This window comes from Camelina sativa, chromosome 4 (genome assembly GCF_030686135.1).
Source record: "Camelina sativa cultivar CO46 ecotype springtype chromosome 4, ASM3068613v1".
NCBI lineage: Eukaryota > Viridiplantae > Streptophyta > Magnoliopsida > Brassicales > Brassicaceae > Camelina > Camelina sativa.
In genome coordinates, this window is record NC_141883.1 from 15,847,417 (window position 1) to 15,867,998 (window position 20,582).

The window sequence follows — 20,582 nt, forward strand, 5'->3', positions numbered from 1 at the left end:
AAAAATTTCAAGTTATGTTTATTTGTTAATTATGTTTGTTTTATATAGTGTTTAAGATTGTATAAATGTATTTTGATTGTTAGTTTTAAAACTTAACCCGCGGTATATTACAGAATAAATTATTTTTTACTTAACCATAATTTAATTAACTTAATTAAATATGTTTAATATTTTATTATTGATAGTGATGACACAATAATGAACTTATGATTCAACCGTTTAGTAACAGTTAATGATAATTTTAAATTTCTATTAATATTAAGTATTAACCATGTATATAATATTTTTTAAAATAAGTGTAAATATTTATAATATTTTGAACTTTTTGAAATTTAAAATTTATTATATTTAGAATAACTAACTGTTCATCTAAAAAAGCGAGACAAAGAACCAAATAAAATCGATTATAAAATTATAAATTTTGTTGCTTGTTAAGTTAAACTCGCTTCTAATTTAGATTTATATTCATTTTGTTCTCATTTATGATATGATATGACTTTAATTTTTCAGATTTATATTCATTTTTGTTCTCATTCAGATGTGAGAGGTTAAACACAATTTTTATTATTTACTTGAGTACGACATGCTCGTTTTTTCAAAATTCAAATAACAACAAATGCAGGAAAAAAATATTGTTACATTAATGTTAGGTATGTTTCAATGCAACATCAGAAAAGAGCAAACAAATATGATAGAAGAGTCATAATTTAAAATTTTAACAAAGTCTTTTAAATATCTAAACTATTAATTATTAAAAGTTATATGAAAAACTATATTTTGTAATGAAAAATAAATCATGTTTGGTTATATTTTAATTAGTAGATAATTAACTGTAAAGACTGTTTAGATACATGTATATAAGTATTGTTCATATTTCGTTATCTTAAAAAAGCTGCCTTACCATATCTGATTAGGTTCTTTTATGGGTGGTGATTAGATTTAGGCAATGTTCTAATATGTCGTGGAATATATGGAGAATATGTCATTAATTTGTTTATTACTTTAACGACCCAACCAAGAAAATTTTCCATATCCATTGTTAGTATCAAAGATTTACTTTTGATATATTAATTATTGTTAGCATTTTTTAATTTTTTTTATAATAAATAATAATGATATTGATTGTAAATACCTTCAAACTTCAAGACTATTTTGACAAAACTGCTACAAAAATATTTATGTAGATCTGTTCATCTTAGCAAGCAGCAAAAAAGCTGACAATATGCTACAGCAGAAACCCGGGAATAGCTACAGCGGGTGGGGTCATAAGGGATGAATTTGGTGAATGATGTGGTGGGTTTGCTGTGAATGTGGGGCGGTATTCGGCACTAATCGTTGAGTTATTGGAAGTCTATTATGGGTTATATTATGTTTGGGAGCGACGGATCACGAGATTGGAGTTGGTAGTGAATTCAGAGTTGGTGTGGCATCTGTTGTCGTTGCTAGTATGTCTTTGCCATGACTTCTTTTCATGTTTTATCTACGGCTCCGACGGATGTTTATTCGATCATTCGAGAGGATTTAGCTGGACATGCGCATCCAGAACGTGTTCTTTTGTAATTGTTTTTAGTTTAATTAATAAATAGCTGAGAGAGTTTTCTCCCAATTTCTTGAAAAATAGGCGCTGATAAGTGATAATATAATATTTGGATATATTAGCATAAAAGGCTTTTTCTCGAAGCCCGAATCAAATAAGAAGCCCACAAAATCATGGATTAGTCTTAACACTACTACTACATTCCCGTTCTCATTAGCGTTTTCTTAATTTCAGCTTTTAGTCAACAACCATTGAGTTTTCTAATTATCGACAGGAATTACGAATTTTAATAACAAAAAAAAGACATAGCATTATTTAATTATCTCTATGTTTTAAATAGCTTGATGTTTTGAGATTTTTTATTGTTCCTAAAACATTAATTTTGTAGATTAAAAAACTAAAATAATATTTTTTTTTATTTTATGTTTTTTTTTCTTGTGGCAGTTTATTATAATTTATATCTTTTCTTTCTACCAAAAAATAAATAGAAATTAATTTATAAATAAAAATTTATCTCTTTCTTAATATGTGTAAAAATGTCAAAACATCAATCTGTTAGAAACATAGGAAGTATTATACAATGTCTTTTGAGCTGTCTCTCTATATTGCAACCACAATAAAGAGAACCATCTCTGCAACATTTCACACAACAAAACCTCTCTCTATATGGAGTTAAATGCCAGGATCAAAACAAACACATTTATGGAGAATAATTACATTTAATAGACAAATTTTCCGGAACAAATAATTACATTCAAGATCAAAATATATGATGCTGTAAATCCTAGAGAGGGACCGATCTAGAGACAATTGATCAATAATACATATCTTCTTTTCATGTATTTGTTCATGAGATATGACTTGTGGTCAACCACTAAAATCATCGAGAATGGGATCCGAGACCTACAGTTTGGCGCTGCTTGTGAGGAAAAAAGTTCTTAGTAACACCTCAGTCGCTCTGTGACCTAAGACTGACGTCCCCATCAAGAAATCATGTTCGATCAAACCCCTGTTGAGGCCCTCGCAGCTCTCAAAACCATCGTCCCTGGACTAGTTACATAGCTCACCTCAGTGAATGGGGAGCTCGCAAATATTAGGGAACGCCCACATAACTTTAAGCGATAATCACACTACTGTTTCAAATTATTTTGAATATTTTGCTGCAGGAAATACACTTAATCAGGAGACTCCGACCAATTCTCGCCACTAACCACTCATCATTTGGAGGAGCACGGAGAGTATTGTTGCCTGACGAGGGAGGTGGGGTAAATCCCGCTGGAGTTAATAAGCTGGGAGAGGTCCGTAGCCCCCGAGGCAATGGTCATGGGCCTCAAGACAAACTTAACCCGAACCCTAGTCCGAGTTTGATAAAGTTGAGATGGAACTGTGGGAGATAATAATGAAGGTTCAACTGGCAACTAGCTCTACTCCCGACCTCGATAGAGTCATTGAGGAGGCTCAACATTCCCCATTCACCTCAAAGATTTCAAGTTTTCGGATAAGGGATCTTCGGAGAGTTGACATGCCTAATTACGACGGAAACAGAAATCTGAACAGCCACTTGGCAGCTTTTCAGATTGCGGCAGGGATCTTAAGCCTCATGAAGATGATGCCGACTACTGTAGGCTCTTCTTGGATAACCTTTCTAGGTCGGTATTCTTGTGGTTCACAAAGTTATCCTCATTGCCTTGATTCCACGATCACACTTTGCCTTTACCTGCACCGCAAACACAAATTGAGATGCATGAGTATTTAATAAACACTCAGTGAGGCAATCCTCTCATCTACTGGGCTATACACACAAACAACTGAGATACCAATGTCAAACAAAATCAAGAAACAAGACAAACAAACCAGGAACAAAGTATCGTCTTCACTGGAAGGGAGGTGTCGACCGACACCAGGCAAGTGTCGACCAACACTGGCAATGGTGTCGACCGACACTACCTCACAGTGTCGATCGATGCTGATCCTTGGTGTCGACTGACACCCACCCGGTGTCGATTGACACTGACTCTGCAACCGCGATCCGCTCGAAGCCGAGAGTCGAATCTCTCTTCCTATCTCCTCCAATCCGCCCAATACTCAAACCCAAAGCCATATGAATCCGTGGGAACCCTACAGCAACCATAAAAATCAAGAAAACACCACAAACAACAACAAACAAGCAAGACAAAGGAAATCTTAGGCTTAGATTAGCCATGGTCATGCACTCACCTCTTTTGCAGAAAGTTCTGACCCAACAACGACGAATCCAACTCTTAGAAGCCTTCTCTTTTGTTCCTAGCACAAGATCTCCACTCCTCAAAGACAGATCTCCCCAAACAAGCCTTGAATCTCCAAAAATCTCCCAAGAACACTCTCTCTTCTCTCTTTTCTCTCTAACCTTTCTCTGTAGCGGCTAAAAGTGACAATCCCGAAACCTTCAGGTCGATTTCTCACTTAAATACCTTGGTTTGGGATCCCACTTAAACCAAACCGTGCCAAAACGACGATTTAGAACAATTTCGTCGAACCAAAAATCATTGGTGTCGACCGACACCACCCTTGGTTTCGATCTGCACCCATCCCCAAAACTCACATTTTGGTTTGCGGATGTTACATCTATTAACAATTTCAATGAGTTATCAACAACTTTCCTCCTACAATACTCGGTAGTAATGGAGCAAAGAAAGTCAAATAGTGATCTTCAGAGCCGAGTTAGGGAACATCACATTCCCTTACGAGTTCACATCACTGATTTCAAGAAGATTCTCACCACGATCCTAGAAATGTTATTTAAAGCATCTGAGTACATGAAGGGGTGTAAGATTATCAGTAGGTGTAGTGTGAGCCAGACAGTGACATTGATAGAGAAATTGCCAGAGGAAGTCTGTTAGTTCAGAAATCACTCCCAGTTCAGGCATATATTCCACATGCCTAAGGAGAAAAACCACATGACTCAAGGCATGTGGATGCTTTTGCTTCACACAGCTCGTACCAATATGGAAAGAGAGTGCTGGTTTGTGGTTAATGGAGTGCCTATCCGGTATGGGTTGAAAGAGCATGCATTGTTGACCGGAATGGACTGCCACGAATACCCGAGTGGGTATGAGGAGTTAGGAAGCTTAAAATTTGTGGAAAGCATGTTTGGGAGATGTGAAAAAATAAAAATTAAAGATGTGGAAAATAAGCTGATGAAGATGATGAAGAAGAGCTGTGTGGAGAGGTAGAAGCTCACTATACTGTATTTCTTATGCAAGATAGTGAAATCACACTCTAAGGGTGATGGAAACATAGATTCCTTTCTTGTAAGTATTGTTGATGATTTGAACGCTTGTGAGGACTTTCCTTGGGGGCGTTATTCATTTGAAGAGTGTATGAAAGGGATCCAAAATATGATGAGGAACTTGGAAGGGAGGGTCAAACCAAAAGCGCAACCTGCCTTTTCCGGATTCATTGCTCCTCTTAAGGTGTGTATTGTTTCTGAATTTGTATGTTTCTGAAATTACAACTAAAATCTTGTAACTGTATGTGGAGATTTTGGCGTTTGAATGTATTCCACAACTAGGTAGGAAATTTCGAGTTGCTGTACCCGCAGAGGAGGACTACCTACGGATGTGTAAATACAAATTCACTGAAAGTTCAATGAAGGGGTTTCCTTTAGAGGAAATATGTGAAGAGCTTGGAGATAGCAAGGTTAGATATTATGAAGTTAGATGGTTTTATAATTATTTATTATAAATTTCTTTTGAAGACATATAGTGTGTCTATATGTATTCACAGATTATTACCAGCATCTTGGAACCAGAGTTTGGTGAAAGTCTTTGTTGCATCGTATTGTAGATTACACTCTCGTATTGTAGGCTTAACTGTTGATGAACTCCCGGATAATGGTGAAGAATGTCCTGAAACTGGAGATGAAGTCGATGAGAATGTAGCTGGGATTTTTGCATATATTAGGTCACTAAAGGAAACAATGACTGAGGGCTTTGAGAACATGGTGGAGAAGGTTAATGACCTCAATGTGAGAGTGGAGGCTCTTGAGCTATATGTGTCAGTGGAGCTGGAGAAAGGAGATGATGATGGGATACAGTTTGGAACACCAATAGATTTTGGACCGACAGAATATACTCCGAATAATCAGCCAACGACTTTGGTTGTATATAGTGGTTGTATATACTCTTGAGCTATATAGTGGAATCCGCGACAAAAATCCTCAGAATAATGAGGACACTAGTGAGTATTTTTGAGTTGGATAATTTAATTTAAATTTTTGATTGGGAGTTATTGATTTAAATATTGTCATCAATATGAAGGTGACAATGGGGAGAAGAGCGAGAATGAAAACAATGAAGAGATAGAGGTTGAGGATGAGGTCCAGGAGGAGGAGCCGGAGAAGCTGAAGCAGAGGAAGACGAGGAAGGATAAGAAGGTTAGTGGAGTAATAATAGAAACTGGGAAGAAGCGTATAAGACAACCATTGAGGCACATTAGGACACCCTTCGCAGCAGTGGAGCCGAATCGAAAAAAAAAGTGAAGATTTCGTTTTTGTTTGTGTTGTTAGTTGTTTACGAGTTGTAAGTTGTAAGCGTTTACGTTGTTTCGATGGTTGTTTGGAAGAATTGTAATGATACAACAATATTTACCTCTTCGAGCGGTACAACTAAGTGTTATATTGGTACAAGTATGGTACAAGTATGCATAGTTATGTTACATCTATGTTTAGTTATGGAAATTATAGTTTAGTTTTTGGGAACAATTATGTGTTCAATTGGTACAAGCAAGTGTTAAATTGATTGTTTCAGGCAAGGTGTGAAGAAGATAATGAATCCTTGAAGCAAGTTTGGGAAAGTGGTCACAAGTCTTACCATAATTTAGAAATTACAAGAGAAAGACGGAAAACAAGTAGGAGAAAGTACAACCAAATAGGTTTCCTTGCAAGAACATAAAATATACTACTACCACTTCCTAAGTAGCTCCCTAAGCCTGCCAATCTCGCAATCGGCGTGAGTTAAACGCGTGTTAAGTTCCTCAATTTTGTCACGCATAATACGCATAGTCTCCCTAATTGACTCCAACATAGGACTTTGGTAAGCGTGATGAATAGAATCTGTCTGCCTACCAATTTTGATATCTAGGTGTATAAGCTCCTCATCAACTGCATCATCCCACCACTTCGAGTAGTGTTCCTTACCATCCTATGTTATCCAGATATTTCATGGAACAAATACATGAAGTGAATAAAACTAAATATTTATATTGGCAATGGACAATAAATTCTCACCTCGCTCTTTGGACATTTGTATATATTTTCTCCCTTGATTTACGCCCCAGTCTGAAACTTCCAGTTTCATGCGTTCACCACACCAGCATGTAGTAGGAACACCGAAATCACCGTCCGCTCTAGCGCCCCCACTTTCAATACTTGGTTGTTTAAGAACTTTGAGTGTAACTTATTGGCATGACGATAGCAACATGAAACAAATCATTTAATCTTATATCAAGAAGATATCAAGTCATCCAGAAGTTATTATTAGATTTACCTTAGTTGACGAGATCTTTTAACTAGGTCACCGCTCTCGTAACTTTTATCTCTCTTTTTATCCCAATACGAGTAAACCCTAGATATGAGTTGTACTTATAAATATAAGTAAGATGGTAAAAGGAGATAATGTATGCAGACGAGGCCCAATTATATCTATAAACCCGACCATTCACACTATGTACGCTTTGTGGGACTCAATCAAATTATATCTCCATTCACACTGCCTTATGTGGACCCATATATCGTAGGAAGATATACATAGTTGTATGTAGTTGTTCAGTTGTACTTAGATATATGTAGTTATATTTTCCATGATTATTTGAACCATTCAGTTGGCTACTAATAAAAATTATTTGTTAGTAGTTGGCCACACGATTAACACTATTTAATGGTGTTTTCTAATATTTCTATCAAAGTATTTTTTAAAAAACATATTTTCCACCTATGGGACTTCATAATGAGTGATATCTTATTAAGTATCCCTTACACAAGAAGGAGTGTTAGATGTGAAAACAAATAAATGGTGCTTTAATTAATAACTTGCTGTTATACTAAGTGAAAATTTATTTTCCCTGATCATTGGACAGTTAATTAAAGGCGAGAGCCTTTTTATTGTAATTTTAAAATTTCACTACTTAAAATAAAAGACTTATCAAGTGTACCTGTTGTACCTTTGATAACCATTTTCAGGTGGCAATTGTACTAGCAGTATCAATTACCATTAATTAATTTGTACTTATGCAAATTATTAGACAGTCAAAAAGCATAAACTTTTAGAATTAACAATTGTGATTATACATTTGGATGTTGAGTGGATAAATGACTGAAAGTACAAAACATGCAAATATAAGTAAGCTTATAAGTATTTGATCGAGTGTGTGTTAATGAACAATGCGTAGTTTTTCTTTTGCGTACGTAAGGAAGTATTATGTAATTTCTAATCTTTGCAGGTTTACACTCTTACTACACCTTATTATATAGTGGGTGCACACAATATATTAAGGAATAAATAAAAATTCAACTATAGCACAGTCGGATGTTTACTATATTTAATTTCAACACAACGCCACGTGTTTCTTATTATATTAATAAATTAAGAGTAATTAAAGGACTTTATAGAGTGACAACAATACAAAGAGAATTGAGACCGAGGGAAGGAAGAAATACACAATAGGTTGTTCAACGTAGTTTAAATATTAGAAATAAACACAACACTGGGAAATGCAAACACATAAACTACTCATCTTCTTCTATTCTCTCACGCTGATTGAAGTAGTCCAAACTCAGTTTGAAATCTTGTATCTCTAGAAACAACGGATCAAAGTACACTTTTGAAACACCTACTTGGCTGAGCTTCTTCATTCCTCCTTTGCCTACATAATCAAATAGAAACACCAATTTCCGTTTAATGTAAGGTCTTTCTAGTAGAAAGTCTTTATCTTCTTTAAAACGTTAATGTAATTTTTACCTCCATTCTTAAACTTCGCCCTGCAAAAACGCAACACCGCAACAATTGTTTTGCCTGCTATGACTACCCAAAATTTATGGGTAAAGCGGCTTAATTATAAGCTACACATTGCAAGTGATGACCCCTACATACGAAGACATATATGGTATTAGCCCGTGATTAATAATAATTAAATAAATTTAATAATCGGAATAATGGCTAACTCTAGATTCCTCAAAGAAAAGCGTTTCATCCGGGATTTCTCGGCAAAACGTGGAGAAACGGGATCATCAACGTAAATCATTGGTTCAACGTTGGTAACTTCCCCCACGTATCTAGCAGGTTATGTGATTAGAATGATTAAACCAAGAAGATTTAAATCAAAGGGTATAACATCATCATAAACGTTATCTAAGGAACAGTTTTTGGTGAAAGCAGACCATCCATCATAAATCTTGTCGAAGTTCTAGTAGTCGTTGAAGTGATTGTTCGACAATCAACCAATGTTTTCAACAATGGTGTAAGCAGTGAATTTGATCCGGTAGTTGGTGTCGATGACCTTCACAGCGGATGTGTCGTTTTCAACCGCGAACTTCGAGAAGGTTTTCACTCATCGTCCTCAATCCTTCTACGTACACAGAACTGGCCCACAAGGTTCTCACTAATTGTTACCTGCATCTTGTCGGCCTACGGAGTGGGAAAAAAGGTTAATTACGATAAAGTAAATCATGATTATAAAGTAAAACTGAAGATAGTATGATTACGACAATTACTTACGAAAACGTCGGAGACAATCAGTTCAACAGTGGAGACGTTGGCTTCTCTCTTGTTCCATTTCCTGATGATCTTAACGGAGACTTTCCAATCAGAACGCCACGTATGGACATCGGTAAGTCTGTCGAAATGAACCATGGCTTTGTTGCGCTTATGTTTCCAGATGGTGTTTGGTTGTACAAGACGAATGAATATGAAACCGATGAGTTTTTGTCTTCTTTTATAAGCAGCGAACGGAGACCAATGGGTTATCCCTATTGTGTCTTTTCAAACAGTCGTAACTACACTCTGTCTGGATACGTGTCATGTAATCACTGATGCGTTTTAACTGCCCATTTAACTACGAAGATACATTGCATGTTGTTAATTATGGATGACTCTACAGTTGATGATTTGACTCCCCGATTAATAGATTCTATTATTCAGGCCAGGCCTACAATAAAGTAAAGGCCCAGACGATTAATAGGCCGAGAAAGGTGAAGTGGAAATTATGTGTCCAACACTCAAAAGTTCAAAATAGTTTACAATAATAATCGAATTCGATCCGTGATGATAAGGTACTTAAAATCCATACACCTTTCAATAAAACTCTGTTTCTAACCGGGTTTCTATGTCAAGGGGGAGTACGCCAAGTTAAACAAAGATTTAAGGAGTCCATCTTCTATTTATGAGGTGTGGACAGACAGTAGAGTTGATATTAAACAATAAGATATTGTGAGACAATTCACGCGTACTCATAGTACCCTGTACTCTATATAATGTGGTTCTGTACTCCAGAACAGGGATTCATGATATCAAAAGGAAATCCACAATTTTATATACACTAAAACGATGTAGTAGTACACAACTACGAGACAATAAGAGAGAGAGTCTACCTGATACACACATCTACGTAAGTAATTGTTATTTACATGAATGCGTAATTACAAAGATGGTATACTTATTTGATTTTCTACTTAATTGTTAGATGTTTCTCTTGGTATCACAAATTTATCTTCCAATATTACTGTGGATGTTGGAATGGTAGAATTTCGTAGTATATACCCCTTAAAATTATTATAAAAATTGGCAACCCAATCTGCAAATTGCTATTGCGAAGACAAGACACTATAAGGTGGTCTGATTTGACAACTCAGACGTGTCACAATATAGAGTTAAAAAGTCGTATTAACTTTTACGTAGTTGTGAGTTATATGTCATCATTGTATTGCGGTGACTAACAATTATATATAATGTTATTGATATGACGACATTTAAAAACTATTTGGTTGTGTTGTGTAGTCTAAGACGACAAATACGACTAGGTATTAATAAACTATCACAAAGGCGGATAATTTGGTCTACTCCACATCTAACCCCTACACCTTTGTGTTTACATAACACGTTTGTTGTTTTCGTGGTACCACTACTCATCTTAGTGACATTTCAATCTAAAAATCACAACAATATGGCGTCTAAGAGAAAAAAAAAACCCAGATCTACCTGATGAGATATTGGTTAAAATCTTCGGACATCTAGCAGTTGATGGTTTGGCGTACCTTGCACCAATATTGAAGGCGGGTCATCGAGGACTCAAAACAAAATTTAGCCCTGAAATCCTAAAGGATGCTAACATCTTCCACCTCTGTTGGCAGCCTTCATGGTTTCAAGATCACATAACCCAAATGGTGGAGTCCAAGAGGAAGGGATGCATCGGAGTATATTCGAAAGATGCATAGAACCAGGTAACAAAATTGCAATCTACAACGAAAGTCTCCGGGTTGTTGCCGTGGAGAGAGACATTCGGCGAGGAATTTCACTTCTGTCTCGTAACGTTCCCGCATAACCACATGCCACACTAGCATGTGGAATTTTTTATATGTTAGATGGGAAAGAGCAGATGTCGGTTCATTTTCTTCACCTGTTTGATGCAGTCCACTATCCACTGAAATCAGAGAGAGCAAGGCGTATTGGCCGGGGGTGTTCAACGTGTTGTGTAGATTTAAGACGGCGGTTGTAAACAGTTACAGGGATTCATTTGTGTATCCTTCAAGTCCATTGATCCCTTCTCCGGAATGCGTTGTTATGTGTGTATTGGACCATGGTTTATACTCTATCAACTTTCGAGAGTATGACATAGTGTGTACCAATTGTGGCATATGGTGGGTAGCTCAGTCTATAGCTGAGATCCTGTAGTGTATTTGTACTTTAGGTGTTTCAAGTCGTCATTACATCTGAAGGTGTTGTATTATGTTCGGTATTTACATCTACTTCAACGTGTGTAAACTGTTTGTCCTTTAGTATCGGATGTTTGGATATGTAGTATATTTGTAATGTACGAGTGTACCATCTAATGGTGTACCCTTACATTACACCCGTTTTCCTATGCTCATATCCATTTTCTTACATAACAATCACTATAAATTGCGGGTATTCTTCAATTAATCAATTTAATTGATCGATGTATTCAAAGTCACAATCCGGCCCAATAAAAAATATAATGCCAGCGCTCTAAGCCTTATAACTTCCGGATACATTACTTTCCATGATTATTGCGCGGATAATTTCGGGGTTTGCATGATTACATTTCTATTTTCAATTAATTACTTAATTTACAAAAATACACAAGGGAAATAGTTTGCTAATCTTATTGATAACTATTTTCAATAAACAATTGTACCAGTAGTACCTTTCACATTTATTTAGTGAAAACAACACACAGTTGAACTACTAGTTCCTTCCGCAGTAGTCGAAGACTATAGTCAGGTGAAGTAGTTGTACTTACGCAAATTATTAGACAGACATAGCAGAACTAGTTTTAATTATACACATCACTCTTAGTTGACGTTGATAAATTGTGCACACAATGTATTAAAAAACAAATGAACATTCCACAATAATACAATCTGATGTGTACAATTATAAAAACCAAGAGAACAACATGTCGCTTATATTTAATTAATTAAAGTACTTTATAGAGTGAAACAATACAAAGAGAGTTGAGATTTCGACAGACTTACCGATGTCCATACGTGGTGTTCTGATTGGAAAGTCTCCGTTAAGATCATCAGGAATTGGAACAAGAGAGAAGCCAACGTCTCCACTGTTGAACTGATTGTCTCCGACGTTTTCGTAAGTAACTGTCGTAATCATACTATCTTCAGTTTTACTTTATAATCATGATTTACTTTATCGTAATTAACCTTTTTCCCCACTCTATAGGGCGACAAGATGCAGGTAACAATTAGTGAGAAACTTGTGGGCCAATTCTTAGTACGTAGGAGGATGAGTGGAAAACCTTCTCGAATTTCGCGGTTGAAAACGACACATCCGCTGTGAAGGTCGTCGACACCAACTACCAGATCAAATTCACTTCTGTCGAACAATCACTCATCGACTACCAGAACTTCGACAAGATTTATGATGGATGGTCTGCTTTCACCAAAAATTGCTGCTTAGGTAACGTTTCTGATTCAGATGATGTTATAACCCTTTAAATTTACATATCCAAACTAATCATTCTAATCACATGACATGTTAGATACGATGGGGGAAGTGCCCGACGTCGACCCAACGATATTCGTTGATGATCCCGCTGCTCCACGGTTTTCCGAGAAGTCCCGGATGACCCGGTTTTCTCTAAGGAACCTCGAGTGAGTCAACTTTATCAATTGTTAAATTTCTTCTTCTTGAAAGTAATAACGGCTTAATACCATACATGGCTTCGTATGTAGGGGTCATATCTTGAACTGTGTAGCTTACAATGAAGCGGCGGATTACTTACTGCACTCTGTCTGGATACGTGTCATGTAATCACTGATGCGTTGTAACTGCCCATTTAACTACGAAGATACATCGCATGTTGTTAATTATGGATGACTTTAGAGTTGATGATTTGACTCCCCAATTAATAGATTCTATTATTCAGGCCAGACCTACAATAAAGTAAAGGCCCATACAATTTATAGGGCCAGAAACGGGAAGCGTAAATTATATGTCAAGGGGGAGTACGCCAAGTTAAACTATGTTGCAGGAATCCATCATGTATTTGTGTGGTGAAGAGTTGATATTAAACAATAAGATATTGTCAGACAATTCGCTCGTACTCATAGTACCTTGTACTCCAGATAATCCATGTTTATAGATACGAAAATGAGGTAATATTATTATACATTTACTAGGAAATGTGAAGTGGTTAAACACAACAACTACAAGACGATAAGAGAGAGAGTCTAGAACGCTCTGTCGGACCATAGATGCTATCGCGAAGATGAATAAAAGACACAGATTAATATACCGTAGAATCCCTTACGACATTGATATGGCGATGATGATTGCAAGAACCGAAAGCGTAAATACGCAGGCAGATAGGAGACCATAGTAGAACGGGTTTTTATTGCGGGTTGCTACTATGGACACCATTATTTGTCTCCAATGGGTTGTTGCTGGTAGATTTAAGCTGCTTATAGAACTGGACTTCAGTCTTCATTTTGCGGATCTGGTCTTTTGCGTTAATCAAAGCCACTTTTTGCCACCTATGAGGTGGCTCGCTGTCTACCCAAGCAAAGAAATCACACCCCCTGTTGAATCTGCTATTGATCAGGGCACACTTATAAAACCGATGCCCCGGGTTAGTATTAGTCCACAAAGTCATTACTGCTAGAATATCGCCACAATCGCACAGTGGAGACCCTGACGGCGGGAGGGACACTGAACTAAAGCTAGGGTTGCGGTGTATGATGAAATATGTGGAAGTTTCGTTTTGTTTTATTTTCGAATGATAACAAAGGGGAAAAAGGGATAATTAGTTAGTGGGGGATATAGTTGGGGGCGAGATTAGTGATTGTAAAGTGTCACACTTTTCGAGTGTGGACTTAAAATGGGAAAACATATCTACTTTGCAGAAAATAGGGAGACGGTGGGAGGTCCTGATATGATTACTGACACGAAGGACAAGTGGTGTGCATTTATGTCAACGCTAAAGTCATATTAGTTGAGGCTGAAATATGTTTGTCACCTACAGTAAACATCTTACTATACTAATTTATTTGTTGAATACTGCTCCTTACATATACATTACACTTACATATACTATCACTATAACACCTAATTAAGTGGGTCAAAATACAGCAGACCTTTTTTGTTAGCATATACCCGCCACACTACTCTTTTATTTAACACCTACTACAATGGCAATGCCTGAAATAGGAGATGATCTACTGGTCAATATTGTTTAACGCATCGCCAAAGATCGTTGGTGGTATCTAGAACCAATCCTGAAAGCTGGACGTAGGGGTCGATATTTGGTGTACCATGACAATGTCCTGAGAAACGCATCCATATTATCACTGTACTCCGAACCCACCGATTATAATACTAGCGAAGATCCGATGACCCATGTTGTTTGGGAGGGCCGTAACCGGCGTTTCTTTGTGCAGTGTCTAAAAGCTGGAAACAAGTGGGCGATTTTTAAGGAAGGATTACGGATTCTTGTCGATGAACACGATGGGAGGAGAGCACTTGATTTACTTACAACTATTGTACCTGACGAAGGACATGCCACATTTACATGTGGTATCCTATCAATTCTATCAGGAGAAGAGGAAAAGGCTGAACACTACCTTCAGCTATTTAACGAACTGCATCAGCCTTTGGGGACTGATGGTGTACGGGGATATGGCGAGGATTTGGTAGATTTCGTACACGAGTTTCGTACTAGACCTACGTTGTCATACGTCAAAACATTTCGTTATCCTACTAGAACAAGATTTCTTCGTCCCCTGACTGTGCTAGAGTCTGCAAAGCAATTTTTGGGTTGGCAGAAAACTACTGCAATGACTGTTATGTATGGTGGGTTGCTAGGCGAGTGTGTAAGTTGCTGTGAAGCACGGAACCTACATGCGCTGTACGAACGTCGACGATTGCAAGTCAGGTTACGTGTACGGAAGAGGTGTCGGACATTTTTTCCGCCTCTAACCCTCTCATTTATTTTTACTATAATTATGGGATGTTATTAAAAACGGTGGTATCCCATGTACTTCGGAGCATTTTGCTAATATCGTAACTTACTGAGTTTTTTTTTTTGGTATTTTGAAAATCATGTGAATTTTCATTAGAATGAAACTCTGTAGTTAAATACAGTCAGTTTAAACAGAGAGCAGTCCTTGCCAAAAAAAAAAAAACAAGGAAAACTCTAAACTACGCCTCGTGTTAAGTAGAGAGACTAGACATGTTGGAGCCAGATACGAAGGAGGTTCGGGTGTTGGTTTCGGATGTTTTGTAAAAGTACTGGCTCGGATGTTGGTTTCGTACGGGCTTTGTAATATATCTAACGTTTGGTAACATGTTGTGTTTTTCTAATATGATTTATTTAAAAAGATGGTGCCTAAGTATTGGATTGTTGGAAAATTGGGTATAGGTAAGCCAATTTTGGATCCAAAGTAACGGATTTTGGAAAACGAAGTGATACAAACCTCAGAATCCACCAAGACAAGGCTCACGGACTCAAAGACTTAGAAGCTTAGGTGGAAGCAATCTGATGGAGAGTAAACGGTTTGATGTTGAATCCACAACACCGAGGGCTAGAGAATATGATCCAAGGGCTATTCCTCACAAGGATCAGAGACTCTACACGAAACCTAAGTTGTTTGATTCCACAAACTACCTAGAACTCAACTCGAAAGAACAATGATTTGATTCAAAACACAAAGTGTTGAAGCAAACTGAATTTTCTTATTAATCAAAAAACGTGTCTCCCAAAGTACAAAGTAATAGAGCTTAACTTCTAAATGCTAGAATAAGGAAAGAAATCACAACAATTAATGAAAATCATGACCTTTGGAAACTGAATGAGAATATCGGCCGAATTGGGAAAGTTGTGATGCACCTTGATAACTTGGGGCCAAAGTTGTGGTTTCTTAGGACGTCTAGATACATTCTAGGAAGCTTCTGGATGGTCTTAAGAGTCTCACAAAGGCGCAACACTGAATAAGGAAGAAGTCGTTGTGTTATAAAGACAAACAGATCCAAATAAGGAAAGTTGCACTTTAACTTGATCCGCCTAATCAAGTGAGGTGAGGTGCATCCTAAGATGTGTGGTAAAGTCTCCAAGTGATATAGAAGCTCTCCAGGACGCCAAGGGATGCTTTGGTTTGAGCCATTTATGGCAAGATCTATTTTGAGTGATAATTGACTTGTGGAAAAGTTCCTTGAACCATGTCTTGAACTAGCTCGAAACAAGGGTGGCTTTCCATGATCATCCTCCATAGAATATGTGTAGGAAGATATGTGTAAGGATGTTGCCTCATTAAAAACCTTTCTAGGTAAACCCATTGGGAAAAACCCTAGATAAGGGAAAAATAGTGCAACGGTCCCATTCCAACGATATGATCTTTCAGCTCGTTGAAGGTCCGCATCACTTCTAGTTCCAGTGGTCAGCTCCAAGATATGTTTGTTTCTGATTCTTGCACATATCGGAAGGATATCATAGTTCTCCTTAACTGGTACAAGCTGGTTCTCTCCAAAAAGTACTTCAAGCAGTCTATCGGGAAGTTCGTCAGGTTGTACATCAAGAAGTCCGTCAAGTAGTACTTCAGCCACTGCTACAGCCGGTAATTCAGCTCCCATTCGTACATCATCCCCTCCCTGATAACAGGATTTTCACCCAGGGTATCAATTCCCTATGCAGTTGTAGTACAAAGGGTTATCAATCCAAATGGTTGTTATGCTAGCAGATAAGATACAATCAGAACTATGCAAGTCAAGCCAAGCAATAGTTGGGTTTGATCTAACAATCCTAAAATAAATAAAAGAAGGCAAATAAACAAGAACCACACGACCTAAGCACTCGATGCAAGCATTCGAGTATATGATCGGGTGGGGTGATCGAGTAAACAAGATAGGCAAGAACAGCTCGAAGGTATACTCGAAACAGGTGATCGTGTACCTGTTCGAGTAAGAGATCGAGTTTTGCATAAAATGTAAACAATCTAAATACGAAAGCTCCTAAGGATGGGGTAATCGACTCCTAAGTGTTCCTGACCAATATGGATGTCCTACATGTCTCAAGCAAATATTCCCTAGACAATGAATCTCTAAAATCTTGTTAAAACACTCTCGTGATAGAAACAATCAACCTTGATCACTCCCCTACCCAACTCTCGTTGGAGAAACATGACCAAGCAGGCAATACAAACCGATTCATTATTGTCAATAAACCCCTTACTCATCTAATCTCTTAGGCTAAGTGAGTAAATCTCTAGCATTGATTGATTCAAGCATTTCATCTACACCTCTCGATGGTAAAACACCTTAGATCTAATCTCAATCTCTCGGTCTGTTGATAGCATTAAGAACACCAATCTAGAAGGGAATTTATAAAACACAAATATCAAAGCTAAGACATCCTAACCGATAAAGAACACAAAATCATATATCCCATCCCTAGAAACTTTGTTTCACTACTCAGATCTCATTGCAGAAAACACAAGAGCATAGATAAAAGAAAATTGCTTTATATTAAAAATAGAGTAGAGTGGAAAAGTATAGAATTGAAAATGCAAAAAGAAATGAAAATTAAATCCTAACAAAGTGTAGAAAGAGTTTTGAGTCGCTCAGTTTCTCTCCCAGAAGCTCTTGCTCTCTGTTCAGAGGGTCTGCGGCGTGATAGGGCGAGAGGAAGAAGAGGGGGGGTTTATATATGGAAACCCATTAACCCTAGCTTCCCAGTCCTGCCCGAGGGTCTGCTCGATGGGGTGCACAAGGATGAGTTTGGGTTACTCTTCGGGTAGGCTCTCGGATTGTTCTTTCTGTTCTTAGATCCTCCTCGATCGGGTTGGTGTTCGGACTGTTCTTCCTGCTCCATAGCTCCTTCGGGTACATGCTCGGATTCGACCTTGTTCCTCCCCATTTTTGGCTCTTAAGCACCTGTTTTCATTTGTAAATATGCAAATGCAAGAATGCAACACCCTAAATGACTTAAATGTGGATTCCTACAGTAAATGACCTAAAAGTGCTAAGGTTAGGGTAAAAACAATGCAAAATATGGAAAAAAAGGGATGCTTAAAACATGTAAATTAGAGAGTTATCAGACCCCCAAATTTAAATCTTGCTAGTCCTCTAGCAAGGAAGTAGGACGGTGCTGTTCTAAAATGGGACTCATAACCTTTGGAGCTAAGCGAAGGATTCAAACTATAGTCCTTAAAGATAGTTTAATGGTCCTAAGATCAATCAACATACTTACAAATATTTTTTCTATGCTTATCACCATGCATCGATTTAGTTCAATTCCAAAGACTTGCAATTCCTTTGGAGCTAAGGACTTGCAATTCCAAAGAACATCTCTTTCACATTCATTAAAGTGTTTGGCGAATTCTTGCAAATGGAAGGTGAATCAAGCTCAATCGGTTTCAAGGGTAAGGCTTTTTTGGTAAGGTGGCTTCAAACAAATTCTATGGGTGGTTTTCTCTCAAAAGAAGGAATGCTAGACAGTTGTGAAAACTATCAAAGATTGAGAATAATTTGGGCAAACAAAACTTAACTCTTGATAATCTACCCTTTTCTCATTCATCTCTTTTTTTTAATCAAACCCCCTAGAACAAAACTACCCACAACCCTGATTTTAACTCCTTTTTTTTGTAATCCCTAAGGTCTAAACTTTAAACATCTAACTCTCTTTTTTTTTTTTTTCTTTCTTTGCTAAACTCCAATATGTATATATATATATAGATTTCTTTCTAGGAGACTATAACAAGATCTTTTTCTCTTTTTTTTTGTACTTAGAGCTAATTGAACTGAACCTTAGGGACTTCTTTTTTTTTTTTTTTTTTTTTTCTCAACCCCACCCCAAATAAACATGCTAACCACCTATCTTTCAAAACCGATTCTATTAGCTAGTCCAAATGATTCTAACTTAGCTAAATCAAGAGCTAGTTCTTTGTCGTTCTCAATACTCTCAAGGTTTCACAACCTATAACACAATGAAAAGGTCTCACTCAACAATTCACAACAAGGTTTGAAAGAAAGGTTTGGGTCCAAGGGTAGGGAAAAACAAATCGGGTTAAACGAAAAGATTGGTAAAAATGGAGTGCTAACCCGAGTTTAGAGTTACCATGAGCAAATATTCAAATTCCATAAGCAAGACAATTAAAGTTCAGGTTAAGTCCAATAATATAGAGATGATTCAATGTTCAAGCAAGTGGAGGAAGCATTCAAAAGACATAAGGTTCTAAGCAAAGATTTTTTATTTTTTTCCAAAGATTGATCTAGCAACAATGAACTGTGATTAAGGGCTATAGCTTCAATCCTAAGGTTTGACATTAAACAAGGTGGTTTTAATCATTGTCCCCTAAAATGCATATGCAACAATCCTATATGAAGCAATCTAGACTCAATCCTAATATGAAAATGCAACTACAGGAACACTCTTTTTTTTTTTTTTTTTTTTTTTTTTTTTTTTTTAATTTTTCAAAAAATTTGTTTTTTGGGTTTTTCAATGCACATAGGTGCAGTCCCTGTGTAAATAAAAGTCTGAAAAAGGTTCCAAGAATCACACAAAATGAAATAAAACTAAATGCAATGTTATTTATAAAGGTTGGATGAATGTGGGACCTCATGGGTTGGTGAAGAAGGAGGTTGTAGCAGCCTCCATACTCGCCAACGTGTAACCAGGGTCGCCACCGACTTCAGCAGGTGCCGGGATTCGCTCATCAGAGAGCTCGGTTATGCTCACGGACGACCTGCTCGGACCAGCATCTGAGGGGTTGATCGGGTAAGTGCTCGCGTAGCTCATCGGGAACACTGAGGAGATAAAAGACTGAAAAAGAAGAAATGCTAGTTATATTTACACTACTGCCATTGGGACTTCCTCCCAAGAGAGCTTGTTTATAGTCGCTAAGCTTGACTACTGATTCTTATCAGACTGGTGCAATATCGGTGAGGTACAAATATGTCCCCACCTCTGTGCTCTCATTCGCCATGTATTTCTTCACTCTTTGCCCATTAACGGTAAACTCAGTCCCATCTTTCCCGAGTAGGGTCACTGCTCCATATGGCATAATCTCCTTAATTTCGAAGAACCCTGACCATCTCGACTTGAGCTTCCCGGGGAACAGCCGAAGCTTCAAGTTGAACAGGACTTTGTCTCTAGCTCTTAAATCCTTATATTGGATCTTTTTGTCATGAAAGGCTTTGGTTCTTTCCTTGTAGATCCTTGAATTATCATAAGCCTCCAACCGTATCTCATCAAGTTCGTGGAGATCCATTACTCTCTTTTCTTGAGCAGTTTTTATGTCCAAATTCATTAACATGGTCGCCCACAT

At 37.3% G+C, this 20,582-nt stretch overlaps 1 protein-coding gene, 2 long non-coding RNA genes and 2 pseudogenes across 4 annotated transcripts; 2 read left to right on the forward strand and 3 right to left on the reverse strand.

The window, feature by feature from the left end:
• Positions 1–4,308: 4,308 nt before the first annotated feature.
• LOC147945786 (uncharacterized) lies at positions 4,309–6,468 on the forward strand (annotated as a pseudogene).
• A 9-nt stretch (positions 6,469–6,477) lies between these two features.
• On the reverse strand, positions 6,478–6,982 carry LOC147945787 (uncharacterized; annotated as a pseudogene).
• Positions 6,983–8,117: 1,135 nt separating this feature from the next.
• LOC104780277 (uncharacterized) lies at positions 8,118–9,478 on the reverse strand. 2 transcript variants are annotated; one of them, XR_766680.2, is made up of 4 exons: positions 9,289–9,452; positions 8,736–9,198; positions 8,533–8,656; positions 8,118–8,437 (listed from the first exon to the last, which is right to left on the reverse strand). It is a non-coding gene; the product is annotated as an uncharacterized LOC104780277 (long non-coding RNA). The 2 variants fall into 2 exon arrangements; XR_766679.2 differs by having other exon boundaries at positions 8,533–9,198; positions 9,289–9,478.
• Positions 9,479–12,214: 2,736 nt separating this feature from the next.
• LOC147945788 (uncharacterized) lies at positions 12,215–13,297 on the forward strand. The gene is made up of 4 exons (XR_015596338.1): positions 12,215–12,396; positions 12,487–12,723; positions 12,806–12,917; positions 12,999–13,297. It is a non-coding gene; the product is annotated as an uncharacterized LOC147945788 (long non-coding RNA).
• A 6,880-nt stretch (positions 13,298–20,177) lies between these two features.
• On the reverse strand, positions 20,178–20,582 carry LOC147945789 (uncharacterized). Its single transcript, XM_087509366.1, has one exon. The coding sequence runs from the start codon at positions 20,580–20,582 to the stop codon at positions 20,178–20,180; it is 405 nt and encodes a 134-aa protein (XP_087365492.1).

Bases quoted from the DNA above. Each gene is read 5' to 3' on its own strand.
- LOC147945789 (XM_087509366.1), bottom strand. From the start codon at position 20,582: ATGTGGGCGACCATGTTAATGAATTTGGACATAAAAACTGCTCAAGAA.